Source organism: Crocodylus siamensis, chromosome 5 (genome assembly GCF_052110815.1).
Source record: "Crocodylus siamensis isolate JL-2025a chromosome 5, ASM5211081v1, whole genome shotgun sequence".
Taxonomy (NCBI): domain Eukaryota; kingdom Metazoa; phylum Chordata; order Crocodylia; family Crocodylidae; genus Crocodylus; species Crocodylus siamensis.
Genome location: NC_143399.1, coordinates 66,882,821 through 66,897,995, shown reverse-complemented (window position 1 = coordinate 66,897,995; position 15,175 = coordinate 66,882,821). Strand labels below are relative to the sequence as shown.

At 41.8% G+C, this 15,175-nt stretch overlaps 2 protein-coding genes across 9 annotated transcripts in view; one reads left to right on the top strand and one right to left on the bottom strand.

Moving 5' to 3' along the window:
- FNDC7 (fibronectin type III domain containing 7) overlaps positions 1-8,523 on the bottom strand; it is a 32,291-nt gene extending 23,768 nt beyond the window's left edge. For 2 of the 7 annotated variants that reach the window (XM_090048765.1, XM_090048768.1), the window contains exons 1-6: positions 8,327-8,523; positions 7,372-7,390; positions 4,127-4,384; positions 2,675-2,929; positions 1,035-1,295; positions 259-516 (exon numbers count right to left, since the gene is read on the bottom strand). In XM_090048765.1, coding sequence (XP_089904891.1) covers positions 259-516; positions 1,035-1,295; positions 2,675-2,929; positions 4,127-4,384; positions 7,372-7,390; positions 8,327-8,389 — 1,114 coding nt within the window. In that variant the 5' untranslated portion in view covers positions 8,390-8,523. Of the gene's footprint in view, positions 1-258; positions 517-1,034; positions 1,296-2,674; positions 2,930-4,126; positions 4,385-6,956; positions 7,112-7,371; positions 7,391-8,326 lie in introns of all 7 variants that reach the window. The other 5 variants (XM_090048766.1, XM_090048767.1, XM_090048769.1 and 2 more) reach the window with 5 other exon arrangements.
- Positions 8,524-8,580: 57 nt separating this feature from the next.
- Positions 8,581-15,175, top strand: part of STXBP3 (syntaxin binding protein 3) — a 43,673-nt gene continuing 37,078 nt past the window's right edge. The window contains exon 1 of one of the 2 annotated variants that reach the window (XM_090048762.1): positions 8,581-8,694. In XM_090048762.1, the coding sequence (XP_089904888.1) occupies positions 8,637-8,694 (58 nt within the window). In that variant the 5' untranslated portion in view covers positions 8,581-8,636. Of the gene's footprint in view, positions 8,695-8,764; positions 8,942-15,175 lie in introns of those variants that run through there. The other variant, XM_090048763.1, reaches the window with a different exon arrangement.

The following is a 15,175-nucleotide window of genomic DNA, read 5'->3' as shown; positions in this document are numbered from 1 at the left end:
TCATTCTTAAATATCCTGATACTTCTGGTAGCAAATTCTTGTAATGTACTTAGTACTATGGGAATTTAATAAAAGATAACTCTTGATTTCTTCTCCTATTTATTTATTCCCTCTATAGAAGGTTATAGAAGACTATAGAAATTATTTTCATTTAGACCTTTAATTATTAATAATCTTTCTTTTTTGTGAATTCTAGAGCTGATATTAAAACATAAACACAAGAGAAACAGTATTACAAGCACCATATTTTTTTCTTACCAGTTTTAAGGCTCACTGAATCTGTAGGCTTACTGGACCCAGCATCATTGCTTGCTATGACACAAATAGAGTACACGGATCCACAGTGGAGGGAGGCCATGGAGCAGGAAGTGGAGGATGTGACACAATTCAGTTTGGAGGCTCTGCTGGAGGCTGTCACACTATAATTTAAGGTTCCCTCTGTTGGAGTCCAAGAAATAATGGCCTTCAGAGTTCCACTATCAAAAACTACTTGAACATCTGCTGGTGCTTGAGGACCTGCATTAGTTAAGAACAACTGTTTATACACTTAACATACGGCCATTGACAGAAGTAATCTGTCAACCAGACCCCTGGATACAAATACCCCCAAACTCCAGGAAATGCAGCTTTTGTGGCTTGGATCTTGCCTATCTGTTTTTACTCGGATCATAGTTACATGGAATTATTTTAAAGGTGACTCTACTTTCTCACTGATCTGTTGAAGTCTCAGTATTTACATTAGTATTTGCTATTCACTAATGAAGAAATCCTAAATTCCTCCTGTAGTTTTAACATGGACCTTAATCAGGCACAACTTCAACTGGTGTTAATGATACCTTTGCCTGAGTAAACTTTATATGATTTAACCTTTGTCCTTTAGGTTGCCTTCTATTTCATGACCTTAGAAATAGAGCAAGGATAATTTATACCAATTCAGGCTCTCCCTCTATGTGGTCTGTTAGACACAGAAACGCAAATACAACTATAACTATTTTTAAGTTGTGCTTTTACACTAAAAATTAAATAATACTTACTTGTTCTTTGGTTGTATGTGAAATCATCTCCAGGTATCCCATTAACATTCCAGGCATGAGCTTTGATTGTATAGAGAGTTCCTGAATCTAGACTGGTAAACACCAACGAGGTATTGGTAGTATTCTCTTTCACCATATTGCCCAAGCCATCTGATCTCATTATGGACACAGAGAATCCAACTGCCATATGTACAGCTCCCCAGCTCACCACGATGGAGTCATAACTTGGGGAACTTGCAGACAGAACTGGAGCAGCCAGGACTGTCAATGACAAATCTACATTCACTACTGGGATTTCCATAAAGAGCAGTACTGTTCAAAATGTGATAACTGTAGCTAAATGTGATAACATCAGACAGGGTTAAAGAGTCACATGCCTTGAGAGTCAGGACAAAATTCAGTAGTGACACAAACCGCAGTATAAATTGGTCAAAGAATGAAGAGGCAAGGTAGCTTATTTTGTAGCAGTGGATTATTTTGTAGGCTGGCAGAATGGCCAACACACCAAATAGTGAAAGGATAACAAGTATAACAAAAGAAGCAACTGAAGGAGGGGAATTATACATTAGAACTCCTTATATCTTCTGATTACCTTAGGCCTTCCTTTCCATTGCTTCCCTATCCTTCCACTCTTAAGGGTCAGTATATGTATTAACTGGAAAGCAAATCCAAGTGTTTAGAGTCACAAAATAGAGAGAATACAGTGTAAAGGTTTTAGACTTATGCCCACAAAGTCAGGTGTAAATTATGCAGGTCAGCCCATGGGTTCCAATAAAATGTTTATACCATGGCACCTCATATTATATCTGCCATATATATTTTTTAATGCTGTAGAGAGTTTTCAATATCTTTAAGACTGTATTTTCACTGTCTTCTGACCATAAAACCAAAGTCCAAAGACCAACTATACAAGCTGTGGAAAAAAAAGTATAATTAATACACTTCTGAAATCTCCAAAATTAACCCAGCATCACTCTATTAATCATGTCCCCATTTTAAGGTTCAAATATCACTGCTACATCCTACAGGAAAACTGGCAATTTCTTCTTCATAAATGTATGAATTCCAAATTTTTTAGCCTTGATTCAAAATTAAATATGAGACTTTGGTCAAGGCCTGTATCTTGCTCATGTGAGCCAATGATCAGGATCATTTTGGGAATCTGAAAACTGTACAATGATAAATGCAATATAGCACTATAAGTTATCACCTGCAGTCTATTACCTGGATAGCATAACTACACATACGGCTCTACATCTGCTTTTCACTTCCATAGTACCTTCTTTCAAGGCTGTAAGAGCACTTTTAAAACAATGACTCGTACGACTACTGCAAGTTAGTGTTATTGTCCACATTACAAATGAGAAATTAAAGAACAGAGAAAGTACAAAGGCAGAGCTGGCAATACAATCCAAAATGATACCCATTAATCTGTCACATCTATACTCATATAATATTCCTCAACTACAATGGTGGCCCTTTCAGGAAGATTTAAATACAAGATTTCACTAATCATTATCAGTACAAATTGGTTGTTTTAATTTTCTCTACCAGACTTTTATAAGAATTGGTTAGAAAGTGTTACAGAATATACATGTTGCATTACAATATTACAGTTTTCTAGATAAAATAAAACTTACCCGTCTTTGCCTTTCTTGAAGGTGAAGGCTGGCTCTTTCCTCCAGAGTTTATAGATCTGATGGTGATTTTGTACAGTGTAGCAGCCTTCAACCCTGTCACTGTGCCTGGGGAATTTGTGATAATTGTTTCAATAAAAGACTCCCCATCTTGTGCAGTTAGAAGATAACTGGTAGCTCCAGGGACAGCTGTCCATTCCACTGTGATACTGTTGCTCAGTTTTGAATAAGCTTGATCAATAATGGGTATCTCGGGAGCTAAAATGAAAAAAACCCATGTATGTTAAACTTTTAAAAAACCATAGTCTTCAAGCATTCCAGAGGCATGATCAGAAGCAGTACTCAGCATGTCTCCATCTTCTTAGACACTTTTGTTTTAATTTCTTTAAGTCAAACAGTACATTTAACTAATATAAAAACTATAACTGCTGACTTTCATGCAAGGAAGCGAGACTGGGTCCTTAAGCATCCATAATGCAGCAACCAATGAAAAAAATTCCTTAGGGCTGTAAATATAACAGGGTTTGACTGTTGTTGCTAGGATGGTTCAGGAAATGTATAAAAGAAGGTTTATTGGGTTTATTGGCATCAATTGTGTAATTGGGAGAACTGTTCTGACCTAAGAAATGACACTAGATGCCTTGAAGCTTGTTCAGTATTTCTCCCAGCTGTACAGTTGGTCCATCAAAAGATATTACAAAAAGCCTTGCCTCATAAAATTAAAATACAGTTTACCCAATAACTAATTTGGCAAGCCTTCCATGCAGGCATTTCTTATACAAGACATAAAGAAGTTTTGTTCACAGGGGGCTTGCAGGAATAGGTTTTTGATATACAGAACATCAGCATATTGTGCCATTTCTGACATGCCTGAGCTAAGTAGTGGGTAAAAAAAGGTAGATTTTATTTAAAACTTCAAGGGAAAAATCAATGTAAACTTTACTGTACTAAATCCCTCAGTAAGAAAAAATTTGCTGGAAAAATAGTATTTCCAAAGTTTATCAAGCAGAATAATTTTATAAGGAATTTTCAACAGATTGTTTTCTAAATAAATTTCATTAATCAAACAGAGAAAATAGGAGATCTGTCTACAGAAGTTCTTACACCATACCCATAATTAAATTCAACAGTACATAAATTCTAAATGGGAATACAATGTAAGTTTTTCATAGTCCTCACTGAGACCTCACTCATTCCATATTAGTTTTCAATGAAAATCATGATGGATGATTTCAAAAGTTGTGCTTTGATCAGCTGGGAAGAAATGTATGGCATGCAAGGTATACGTGCAAATACACATACACAAGAAAGAAGAGAGGAAAGTGAAATCAGTGGGAAAATGTCCATACATCTCAGCAAGGGGAGGAGCTAGAAGTATAACAACATATAGTGGATGAAGCCCCGGCTGTGTTGAAGGCAATGGAGGTTTTGCTGAGCAAGCCATCCCATACTAACCTGTTAACTGCATAGTCTGTGCTTCAGCCAGGATAATTCCATTCTCATCAATTGCTTCCACTTTCACAGTGTGGATAGTATTGGGGGTTAGTGGAGTTAGGAAGCCTGTAAGAGTAACATCACCGAAATGAGCCATTACAGAATGGCCCACTACGTTCACAGGGCTTGCTGTTACCCTGTAAGAAATGGCTCCCGAAAACTTCGGCCATCTGAGATAAACACTTCTTGATGTCACATCATAAATGGATATAGAAAAGCCTGCAAAAAACGCCAAGCCCAGAAAAAACATGTTAATCTTTCAAATCCGAAACATAATACTAGGTGAAGTTTCTGGATGTGCTTTGTAATAGGGTTGCCAACTCTGTTTAAGTCTATTCTAGGTTTCATCATGACATAATGACATTAATTACAGTGTGTAAACTTTACATCAAGAAGGCAAATGCACATTACTATTACATTTAAAAAACCCACAGGAGTACTGTATAAATTGGATTCAACATTTAATATTTATTTTAATGAATGCCCTATCATTTATCTCTTGGGTGACTCTCAGCAGTCTCCTGGAGATTTGTATCTAATTCCTGGAGACTTCAGGGCAAACCTTGGGGGTTGGCAACCCCACTTTATAAGCCTGATAACCTGGACATAGCCTCATCTTCAGATGGCAGGTATTCAGAACTTCTGGAAGTCAATCCCTCTAAAGCAGGGGTGACCAACTCACCCTGTTCTCTGGGCCAGGTCCAGGCTGTGGGGCTCTTTGGTTGATTAGATCTGTGGGGCTATTGGTGATGGAAGCAGCAGCACATGCAGCTGTGGCAGTGGGACAAGCAATTGTGGGCTAGGTAACTTTGCTGTGACAGGTGGCACAAGCACTGGTGGGCAAGCAGCCACAAGGTGAGTGGAGCTGTGTTCATAGAATCATAGAAGTAGGGTCGGAAGGGACCTTGTAGATCTTCAAGTCCGACCCCCTGCCTGGGTGGGAGAAAAGACTGGACTCAAATGAGTCCAGCCAGGTAGTCATCAAGCCTCTTCTTAAAGATCCCCAGGTTAGGAGCCAGCACCACTTCCCTTGGAAGTTGGTTTCAGGTCCTAGCCGCCCTAACTGTGAAGTAGTTCTTGCGGATGTCTAGTCTAAATCTACTCTCTAATAATTTGTGTCCATTGTTCCTTGTCATGCCAGGGGGCGCTAGGGGAAACAGTGTCTCCCCTAAACCCTTCTGGTCTCCCCTAGTGAGTTTATAGACAGTCACCAGGTCCCCCTTCAGCCTTCTCTTGTGAAGGCTGAACAGGTTTAGGTCCCGCAGTCTTTCAATGTAGGGTCTGCCCTGTAGTCCCCGGATCATGCGGGTGGCCCTCCTCTGGACCCTTTCGATGTTGTCCACATCCCTCCTGAAATGGGACGCACAGAACTGGATGCAGTACTCCAGCTGTGGCCTGACCAGCATCGCACAGAGGGGGAGGATCACCTCCCTGGCTCTACTTGAGATGCACCTGTGGATGCACGACAAGGTCCGGTTAGCCCTGCCAACCGTGACCTCGCATTGTCGGCCCATGTTCATCATGGAGTCAATAATGACTCCAAGATCCCTTTCTGCCTCCGTGCTCTCAAGAAGGGAGTTTCCCATTCTATAAGTGTGCTGCTGGTTTCTACTGCCTAAATGCAACACCCTGCACTTGTCAGTATTGAAACGCATCCTGTTTATGTCAGCCCACTCCTGTAACCTATCCAGGTCTTGTTGCAGTCTTTCCCTCCCTCACCTCACCCCAAATTTTGGAATCATCAGCTGTGTTGGCACAGACCTCATTTACCCCTGCGCTTCCAAGAGTCATGTTCACAAGGGAACGTGATTCTGTAGCAGGCCCTGCCCACTGCTAGTCATACCACCAAATTCTTTGACCCACTGGTAGCCTAGCAGGCTGGATGAAGCAGCACCATGGGCTGGATCTGGCTCACAGATCATATGTTTGACACTCATGATATGAGGCATTTCAAGTGGGTACTTAAAAATCTTTTGAAAATTAAAGTTTGCATTAAAAGAAAATGGAACTATATTTTCTCTATCAATTTTTCCAAGCCAGGAAAATCCTGTAGTGATACTATGTTGCCAAGTCCCACAAGATTATTGTGAGCCTGTGATAACTGTCTTAAAAAGATCCAAATGTCGGCATTTCATGAATACCTGAAAAAAACCCCTCACCTTTCATTAAAAAGGTGACTTTCTTGCCCATGTGATTGTGGAACAAAAACAAGTATGCGACCTTATTCTGAAAAGCTTAAAAATGAGACAGCAAAATAAAGGAGAGACAAAATGTCTTTTCCTAACATTGTGATTCTTATGTAATTTAATTATTTTGCAGGGGCTGACTCTCATTCTTTTTTTTTTAATATTCGAGGTTGTCAGTACTGCTTTTATTTATATTTCAGCTTTTGTAATACTGCAAATACTTGTCAGTGCACAAAAATCCCTGTGATATCAAGAAGTGTTTCACCCATGAAGGGTTTATGGAGTCAAATGAGATTTCTAACAATTTGGTGGAAAAATGCAATATGCTATAACTACCCAAATACTGTAGTTACATTGTTAAACTGTCATATTTAGAACTTTGGAAGACTGTAGTATAATATTTCTACAATATACACTAAATGGATTATTCTCAGAGCTCAATCCTGCATTCATGCTTCAATCAAAATATGCACTCAAGCCAACAGGAGTTCTGGGTGCACAAAGAATACAAAACTGAAGAGAAGAAAAGGTGAACTGTGTTGCATGTTTAGTTTTAATATTATACAAAACAGAATTAAAAGTTGTATTTCAAGAGGAAAAAATACCTATCATAAACTGAGCAGACACTCAGCAATCTGCAGTTGACAGTAGCAAGGCTATATAGATACTGGATATTTCCTAAGAAGACACTGTTCAGTGCAAGCTGAGTTCAGTCTTTGATAATCTTCAAACTCAAGACTGTAAGCAATACGACAGAAAGCTTGTGGGGAGGTAAAATAGCATAGGGAATTATTTTTCCAAAACTACCGTCTAAATTCTTTTTGCTGTAGAAAGAAACATACATTTTTATTTCAAATAAAACCAGGCCCATCAAATGTAGTTAGCATTTTCAATTACACATTTATTCAAACTTAAAAGTTGATTTGCATCAACAACAGGAACTTTTTAGGTTTTCTCACTGTCCATTAAAAAAGACAAAAAAAAAAGCTGGTAACCAAAATCACCTTTTTGAGGCATTACCTGTATTAGCTGAAATGACCTGAAAAGGAATATTTAGAAGATTAGAAACAAGGCAAAATGCTTGGTTTTGGGAAAACACAACACATTTCATTTCATTTCTAGATGTCCCAACCCTGAGCTCTTTATTATAATTTTAAGCAGACAACTTATTCCTGTACAAGTTTACTTCTTTACACAGGAATACAGGTTGTAGCCATGTTGGTCTACAGACAAAAGTAATCAGAACTCTTGGGGAGGCACTATCTTTTATTTGACCAACTAGATAGTTGCAAAAAAATTCTATATTTCCAATTGTTTTTAATTGATCTAATAAAAGGTATTGCCTCCCCAAGAGTTCTGATTATTTCTTTACTCGGTACATTCAAGCATTGGCAAGCTTGTGGAAGGTGAATTGGCAAGTCAGTGGGATGCAGCATAGGTATGTGGATCACATTCCCATTTCATTTCCTCTCTGAATCTGCCGATTGATCCAGAAGGGGAAAGCTTAGAGGTGCTGACAGACTTCAAAAGACCTTGTGTTACACGAGCAGAACATTTTCCACCCTATCTCCTCCCCGCCCCCCAGGTCTGTTACAGGGATCCGGCAAAAAATCAGAGTAAATGGCAGGTATCCAGGCTGTAACTGTATTGATCTATAAGTAAAAGGAATCAAAACTCATGGCAGGGTTATTAGACCAACTAGTTATTTGCAAGCTTTTGGGCACAGGTATAGGAAATGATGAAGGGTCCCTGTGCCCGTCAAGCTTGCAAATAAAGATTTTTTTTTGGAGCAAATATCTGGTCGGTCTAATAAAAGACAGCTCCCCTGCCACGAGTTTTGATTCCTTCAGCACGCGGCGGGGCTCGGGAAGAGAGCGGAGGGAACGGGTCCTTGACAGGATGCTGCCCCTAACCAAGAACAGCCTGGGGGGTTGTTTCAACCCCGCGGGCGCAGACAGGCGGGACGGGAGCTTACCGCCGCCAGGCTGGCGAGGGCGAGGGCAGAGTACAGGACGGATTCACATCTTCTGCCGCCCATCCTGGGGGCGCCGCCTCGCCACGGCAGGCACGGATGGGCTCAGCGGCAGCTCCTGCTTCCGAGGAGCATGCCCTGGCCGCAGCCTGCTCCCTCGAGAGTGCCCCGGCCACTGCAACAGGCAGCGCGGACCCGCCACAGCCCATGGCCCCGCCCCCCGCCGGGCCTCGCGGGGGGGGCGGGGAGGGGCAAGAGCTGGGTGACTTGAGGGCGGTGTGACGTGGGCTGAGGGCGGAGTAGAGGTAGCAAGATGGCGCCGACGGGGGCCGCGGCCGGGGAGCGTGGATTGCAGAGCCTGGTGTGGCACCGTAAGTGCGTGCGGTCGGGGCTGAGGCCGAGGGAGGAGCTACCCTTTCGCCCCCTGGGGCGCCCGGCCTTGCTGCGCCGCGTCTGCCTACGGTCGTAGGACAGGCACCGCCGCCCCCTCTCTGCGAGCTCGGAGGCCCCGAACCCGCTCCACTGGGCTTGCCTGTTCCCGCTGCAGTTGCCGGGTGCGGTTCGTGCGCACCCGCCTCCCCTCTCCGGAGCGGAGACCTGATGAGGCGGCTTAGTCAGGTCGGGACCGGAGCGGCTCGCCGGGAAGCCCCTAAACCAGTCAAATAAAACAGGACGAGCGTAGCACTTGGCTGTGGAGTGGGGCACAAGTGGCCTGTGGCGTTTCAGATGATAGGAAATACCTACGGGGGTAGGGCCAGGACTGGCATGACCTGCTGTCTGTCAGCTTTATCCTCGGGGAACACTGATCCCTAGGCTTAGACACCAGGGGCTGGGGATACCTCCTCGCTCCTGAAACTTTCAGTCATTCACCACCACAAGGGAGGAGAAAGCTTTTCTGTGTTTATTTTGGTGTGCAGCTGTTATACATCTCATCCAGTGCACTAAATGCCCTGATGGAAAGTGTGTAGGAGAAACCAAACAACATTTATGGAGGTGCAGGTGTAAGATCCAGGAATGCTGATGGTTCTGGTGTGGGGTGTAGTTATTGTAGGGGTGGTGGAGATGTGTTGGCAATTTTTGCATTTCTTGTTCTGGCATGTTCTGGATCCATTTGGTGTGGTTTAAGCCACAGGGAGTTTGCTTCTGGTGATGAGGGTAGTGAGGTTTGGTGCTTGTTTAAAGGCTAGGATGGGTGGTTCTGGAAAGAGCTCTTTAAGAATTGGGCCTTTTTCTAGTATGGGTTGCAGCTTTTTTTGAGGATTTGCTGTGTAGGTTCCAGGGAAGGGTGATATGTCATAACTAATAATGTGAGATTTGTGGGCATTTTCTTTTTGAACTGCAGCAGATCTTCACAGTGGCAGCTGGGTGGCTCTTTCCCTGCTTTACTTTTTTATCTTCCTAATTTCTACCTATTTACATTCTCGCTGACATCCTGTCACATTTTTAGCTTCTCTCATTCCTTGGAGTCTTAGAACACCAGAGGCTCCCTATGCCTACAGAAGGGTGACTGTGCCCAAAAGCTTGCTGTATACTTTTTCCAACTACTCAGTTGGTAGATAACACATCTACTCAAAGAACCTTGCCGGACAGAGTAATCCTGTCGCTCTGAAAAATAGCAAAGGTAGGTGCTGAAGAGCTCCGAGGAAAAGGACTTGCTTTGCTTTACTCCTCTTCTGAGAAAATGAGGCTACATATAGTATATACATCTGTTAGTAGTAGTGTGGGAGGGAGGAAGTTTAAAAAAAAAAAAAAAAGTTAGATGAGTGGCTTTTAGAAGAACTGTTTTTTCTCCCTACCTCTGCTGCTGCCCTTCACCCCTCGAAGTTTTTTTTTTTTTTTTTTTTTTTTTTTTTTTTTTTTTTTGAAGCAGTCCCTTAATAGGCAGGAGGCATTGGGCCTGGGTAAAGAGAGGTTTCCTTTCATTCCTGCTGCAAGAAAAGAGTGGTTATTAGAGAATGCTTTCGAAGGTATCTCATGTATGTTAGCCAGAGACCAATGTAAAAGATGGTACCTAAGACCATGAGCTCAGAAAAATATGCTCTTCCCTTTCTGAGCAGAATATAAGGTTTTTCTTTGAAAAAAGAGAAGCCTGGGCTTCCTGCAAGTCCTTTGGGTAGCAAAGTACCTAGTAAACTTCTAGTTTCCACTTCATAGTATGTCTTTTTTCTTGTTAAGTCTCAGTTATTAACCAGTGATGCATAGTCTTTGTAGTGCTAAATGTAGAAGTCGATCAAGAAGCATTGTGTTTTAAACCCAGTTCATTTCATATGTAGACAAGCATTTAGTGAAGTTCTATAAAATATTTGTTATTTATACATTAGTTTCTGTAATTCACTTTTTCAAATCAATTTATATATTAAAAACTTATAAATAAGACCTGGTTGAACAGTATACTTGTAAACATGTCACAAGTGAGAATTCTTCTGTGTGAGAAAAGGAGAAAACTGTAACAGAGGTGGTAGGAATAATTTTGTGATTAATTATGTCTGTAGTGTATACTAATTAATAGTTGGGGTTTTTTCTCTCTTATTCTTTGTGTTGTTTATGTAATTGTTCTTTTAATTGTTTTTTAATAGGAATGAAAATTAGATTATAATGACTGGTTTCTCAGTAATTTTTTTCCCTTGATATTTTTGTTGTGTTGAGAGTGACTTTCATTTGGGTGTTATGGATTGGCAGGTGTAACTGCTAACATTCATTTTAAGGTGCTTGGAAGAGACCTTTTAAACTTCTCTGTGGAGTGGGCTGGTTGGAGTTTAATACCTCCATAAAAAAAGGGTACTTGTAAAGCACAGAGTAACTACTTAGGTCACAGAGAGAGTAGCTTGAGTATCGAGAAGAAAATGAAGTTTTAGGAGGAATTTGAATATAGTCTGGGCTGGTAGTATTAAGCTTTCTGTGTATAGAAATGGTAAGCACAGGGATAGCCTGGATGGGGCCCACAAACCATATTTTGCCTATCAGTTGATTGTATCTGGCCTGCAGCTGCTCCCACAGTGCTCTGCAGGAGGCTAAGCCTGTGCTGCGCTCCTGTCTGGGGCAGCCCATGCCTGCTGACAGCACCACTCCAATCAGTACGCAGACCTTTCTGCTGGGGCTGCCTTTCACCCACATGTGGCTGCCCATTGGACTGGGTAGGTACAGTGGGTGGAAAGCAGCCTGGAGCTGAAGTTTTGCACACTAGGGCAGGAGCTGCCCAGCTGCAGCTTCCTTCCAGTCTGGCTGGGCATGTGGTAACCAGCTCGTGCACCTGTGGCCTAGCTGCTTCCCTATGACACGTGCTGCTGGGAGTGGCATGGTGGGGGCAGGTGGAGGAGGAGGAACCACTGAAGGTAGGAGGGATCCAAGCAGTGCCTGGGCATTTGCAGCAGTGCTGTGTGTGCTGGTTTGGGCTATGCCATTAGCAGTGTGGGACAGGCATGGGGTGGGTGTAGGCAGGAGTCTGGCACAGGCTGCCTTAGGCAGGAGTGGGTACGCTTTAGCTGTATGTGGAGCACTGTGGAGTGAGCCGTGGGTGACCACACCTGCACTGTACCACCTGGAGTGGGGGAAGGAAGAACAGCTCACTCAATTCCCAGGACCTAATGTGTGGACAGCCCCCAGCACACATGCACATACCCAACCCCACACTCCCTCCCTCTCCTTCCCACCCTCACACACACTCATCCTCCCCACACAATATACAAGGGTAAGACTATTTTGAGCTATTATGCAATTGCCTGTATACACACTAGCCAAAAAACATAAATCAGGACAAAAATTACTTTTTGAAGAAAGATTAAAATATATTATAGTAGATGTTTTATTTTTAAAATGATTTGTATGTTTTAATCTATAATTTGTTAAAATGATATCTTATGAAAGGTTTCAAGTATGTGGCCCTTGACAGCTAACTAAAAGTCATTGGGCTCCTATACACATACAGGGAGGCTGCTCTGATGTGCCGTAATTACAGTATGTTGGAACACAGTCCATTTAATCGAGTCTGTTGGAGCATGGAAGTTACTGCACTCCAGCAGGCTCCAGTGTCATGTGCATCAGTGCCCCTGCCAGGGTAGCTAAAAAAGCAGAGAATTATTTACTATTATTATTAAATAAAAATCAGATTTTGTATTTAGTCTTGATAGTTTTTTTTAAGATGCTTTAAAAAACCCCCCAAATGCTATATAAAAATAGTTTTAATTTAAGATATGATAATTCTCAAAGAGATCATGAAGTAAGGATTATACATTCTAATTATACTATTTGAGACCATATAGCCATATAATATGTTATCCATGTAACTTTAGGTAAGTTTTATAAATAGTTTGCAACAGGCCATGGACTATATTAGGGGCCCAATCTTACAGGGTTCTCAGGGGCTCCTTTGTAGATTAGTGAAGATTAAAGAAAACTACTCTACCGAATGGGACTCGGTGCTCAGCCTAGAAGATACCATTAAGCATCTCTGTAATGCCTAGTTTCAGTTTTTAAACTGTGGATTGTTTCTCCAAAGATAACAGCAGTATATGGAGGCTCAAGATCTGATTACCTACCCTTCAGCCCTCTTGTCTCTCTGAAAGTTTGTCTACACAGAGTAACATTTTCTAAATGCAAAATTTCAAGAAGTTAAATGAATGGAGGATTTCTGCAAAAAGTGCGTTCTTGTTGTTTGATGACCAGTGATTTAAATCATGATCACAAAGCCTTGATTTAATCATCATTTAAAGCCATTTGAATTGAATCAAATTCACCCTGGTCCCCGTGCTGAAAAATGGCAGTTTTAAGATAAAGGTTATTTGATGAGCTTTAGTTCAAAGTGCCCTGCTGCCATTTTTCAGTGCAGGCACACTGATACATGTTATGCTTCAGGTGCTTTAATTAGTGCAGGTCTCAGAGGTCCACTAATTAAAGCAGCATCCTTCCCCCTGCCTCCCAGAGCACATCTGTAAATGCCCATTAAGTGGCCCTCCAGCTGAAATAAGTGCCCACCCTTGGGTAAGCAGGAAAGCCTCAAATTGAGAGAAGGGCATATAAGAACTCTTAAAGGAGATATTTCTTCTGCTCCTCCTTAAACTAACAGTCATAAGTAGACTTTGAATACCAGAATAACAATGAGGCTGAAAGACTATGAACAAAGGCAAGGCACACTTTTCAATTTATAAGAATTTTTGTCAATTTTTCTTATGCTATTTTAGTTACCCAAAGCCATACTAACATTTGTCTCACTGTCATCATAGTGTATTAAATTGGCTTTGGCTGGAATTACTGATGCAATTAATAAAAGTGAATTAAATTGGTATTTTTTTAACTTTATTGATTAATCTAGCTTATCCAAGAAGGGATTAGACAGATTCTTGGAGGAAAGGGACTTCAGTAGCTGTTGAGCATGGGAGTTCAGGATACATGCAGCCTCCAGCATTTAAGGTCTAGGAAGTTCTGATTCAGCAAGTCAGAGAGGAACAGTGGTGGTGGGGAAAACTCCTTAGTCATATCCAATTTGCTCTTCCTTCCAGCATCTGATTTCTGCTGCTGTGTGACACAGGATACTAGCAAGATGGACCTGTGGTCTAACCCAGTAAATAGCAATCCTCAAGTTCTTATCAAATAATAGATTTAACATTTATTAAGCTAATTCCCCCAAATATACATCAAAGCAGATTTCTTCTATTAACTGTGCTCCCTTAACCCAAGTCAGTGTTCACATCAGTGTTAAGCTTTTGTGTTTCTTCATCTCTATAATAATTCAGTCGCTTTTTTCCCCTAGACATCTTGATGCATATCTCACTATCTTCTACTCATTTCTGCTTTTGAAGTAAATTTAAAATTTAAATTTGTTCTTAAGTGTAAGCTCGTAGAAGTTGTACTTTCCTTCAGTTCAATTTCTAACTAAAAAAGTTTTTCAGACTGTCTGGTTTAGAAGCAGGAGAAGACTATTCTTGATTTTTGCTAAAAAAAAAATAACTATCACATTTCCAAGTAAGCATCTTTTTTGCCTTCTCGCCTGTAGAACACTGACTTGCTAGGGCACTCTTTCCATTGCTAAAATTTCCCAAACTTTTTAAAATCAGTCAGTGATTTTTAGGGGTGTCCCTTCTCTTCCAGGCTTTTGCAGGTGTAATTTTTGTAGCTACTAGAACAATGGTTGTGAGCTGGGATTCCATGATACTGGTGGGTGTTCTGGGGCCCCTTCAGGGGTGCTGTGGTGGTAGCAGTGAGGTAAAACTGTCCAGAGTGCTCCCCCTGCATTAGGTCTCTCTAATCAGCCTAAAACAAGCAGCAAAGTTGTCTCCTGCTGTGCAGCTCTTTCTGGTCCTTCCATCTCCTACTTCTCCCAGAAACAGGTGCATGTGGAACTTTCCCATTCACTTGTTTCCAGGGGGCCATATTGGAGGTGCTGGACTAGAAAGAGCTGGACTACATGAGGCAGTACGTGCCTGCTTTAGGCTGATTAGAGCCTAACGCAGGAGGAGTGTGCACATGCAGAACAGCCCTTCTTGGGCTGCCTGTGCAGCACAGGGCAGTTTCATAGACCTTCCTGGTAGCAGAACCTGACTGCACTTGGGTAAGATGAGGCAGCACTAGAGGTGCACTGAAATATTGATGGCATATCAAATCAGCACTGATGAAAAGAAAATTAATATTATTGGCCGTTAGTTTTTTGGGTTTTTTTGGCTAGTGTAGCCAGTAGTATTACCAATAAAAGATGTGTGCAGCTGCAGCGTGCATGCATGCATGCATCCAGGAATGCTGCCAGGCAGCTTGGAGAGCAGTATCTGGTTGGTAAGTGGGGATGATGGGGGGAGTGGGGCAGGGGCTGGCACTACCCAGCTAGGGTGGTGAATGCAACCCTGGGGCTTGGAATGGGACGGA